Source organism: Octopus bimaculoides, chromosome 17 (genome assembly GCF_001194135.2).
Source record: "Octopus bimaculoides isolate UCB-OBI-ISO-001 chromosome 17, ASM119413v2, whole genome shotgun sequence".
NCBI classification, from domain to species: Eukaryota; Metazoa; Mollusca; class Cephalopoda; order Octopoda; family Octopodidae; genus Octopus; species Octopus bimaculoides.
The window spans coordinates 26630769-26632554 of NC_068997.1; the positions used below are offsets into that span (position 1 = coordinate 26630769).

Here is a 1786-nt window from a genome sequence, read left to right on the forward strand (position 1 = left end):
ATATATATATATATGTATGTATACAAAATGGAATTAAGGGTCAGACATTGTGATATGTAAAAAGCAGAAAGTTTAAAAACTGACACAGAAGATAATAATAATAATAATAATAATAATAATGTGACTCATAGCCTGATGTTAGGAACTTTTTCCAACAGTGTAATCTGTTGTGCTTATATGAAATCATCATCATCCCAGTCATAAAAACCAACAGTCATAAGTCTCTCCAGTTGTAACACCTCCCCGTTGTAAGTCCCTCCAGTCATAAGACTACCCAGTCATAAGACTACCCAGTCATAAGACTACCCAGTCATAAGTATAAGATTCTTTCGACATAAGACCCCAGAAACATAAACCTCCCATCTGGATGTAATCCCCTCTAGTCCTATGTCTGTCCAGACTTTGATGATGATGGTAAGAATAATATTTCTAATAAAGGTGCAAGGCCTGAAATTTGGGGGTGGGGGCTAGTCAATTATATCGAGCGCCAGTGCATAACTGGTACTTATTTTAACAATCTCAAGAGAATGAAAGATTAAGTCGACTTTGGCAGAATTTGAACTCAGAATGTAAAGAAGATCTAAATGCCAGAACTGGCATGCTAACAATTCTGCCAGTTCACTAACTTAATAATAATAATAATAATAATAATAATAATAATAATAATAATAATGATCATCATCATCATTTCTACTAAAGGCACAAGATTTGAAATTTTGGGAGAGGGGACTAGTCGACCACATCGACCCCAGTACTCAACCGGTACTAACTTTATCAACCTCAAAAGGATGAAAGGCAAAGATGACCTTGGCAGAATTTGAACTCAAAATGTAAAGATGAACTAAATGCTGCTAAGCATTTTGCCCAGTGTGTTAATAATTCTGCTAGCTACCACCTTCTTAATAATAATAATAATAATAATAATAATAATAATAATAATAATGATGATAATAATATTCAGGCATTATTATTATTTATCTTCTGTCAGTTTCATGCAAACAAAGGGTTGAAAAATAAGCTTAAAAAAATTTGATAATTAAAAAAAAATTGAAATAAAAATGAAACACAGCAGGAAAGGGGGGGTCTGTATTTATTTCCTACCACGGAATCAGAATCACCGAGATGCAAGAATGAACCATTAGAAGTGGCAAATAAGGCGTCGTTATTCTCTGCAGAAGTAGTGGTAAGGTCAGAAGTAGAGGCAGTAGCAGTGATTGAGGTGCTGCGCGGACGCACCACCGTCGGCATGAGACTATCAAAGCGTGTTGTGTCTTTACCAGGTTCGTCCAGTACCTGCTCAACGGAGAAGAGAAAAGAGGAGAAGAGAAAGAAGAGAGAAATGTATACACATTTATTCACAGAGAGGAAATGGTCACTGTATGATGGTGGAATATGGTATCAGTAGACACTAACTTCTGGTAATAACAATAATTACAACAGTAACAATAAGAACAGTGGTAAAAATAAAAATAATACAAAGAAGAATGGTAGAGAGAAATGGGTTCCTGGAAACTGAAGACAGACACAAGAATTGGAAGGAGATGAAAGAAGAGAGAAGACCAGAAAATGGGAATGAGAATAAGAAAATAAAAAGATGAGAGAAAACAATGAGAGGAAATGAGAGCAAAAAGCAGAGACAGGGAAAGAGAGAGAGAGAGAGAGAGAGAGAAAGAGAGAGAGAGAGAGAAAGAGAGAGAGAGAAAGAGAGAGAGAGAAAGGGAAGGAGAGAGAGAGAGAAAGGGAAGGAGAGAGAGAGAGGGAGGGAGAGAGAGAGGGAGGGAGAGAG

General features: G+C 36.5%; 1 protein-coding gene across 1 annotated transcript in view; it reads right to left on the bottom strand.

Moving 5' to 3' along the window:
- Positions 1–1786, bottom strand: part of LOC106878470 (polyamine-transporting ATPase 13A3) — an 84883-nt gene that overhangs the window by 27078 nt on the left and 56019 nt on the right. Inside the window, exon 16 of the mRNA XM_052974130.1 lies at positions 1102–1398. Within this exon, the coding sequence (XP_052830090.1) occupies positions 1102–1398 (297 nt within the window). The remainder of the gene's footprint in view (positions 1–1101; positions 1399–1786) is intronic.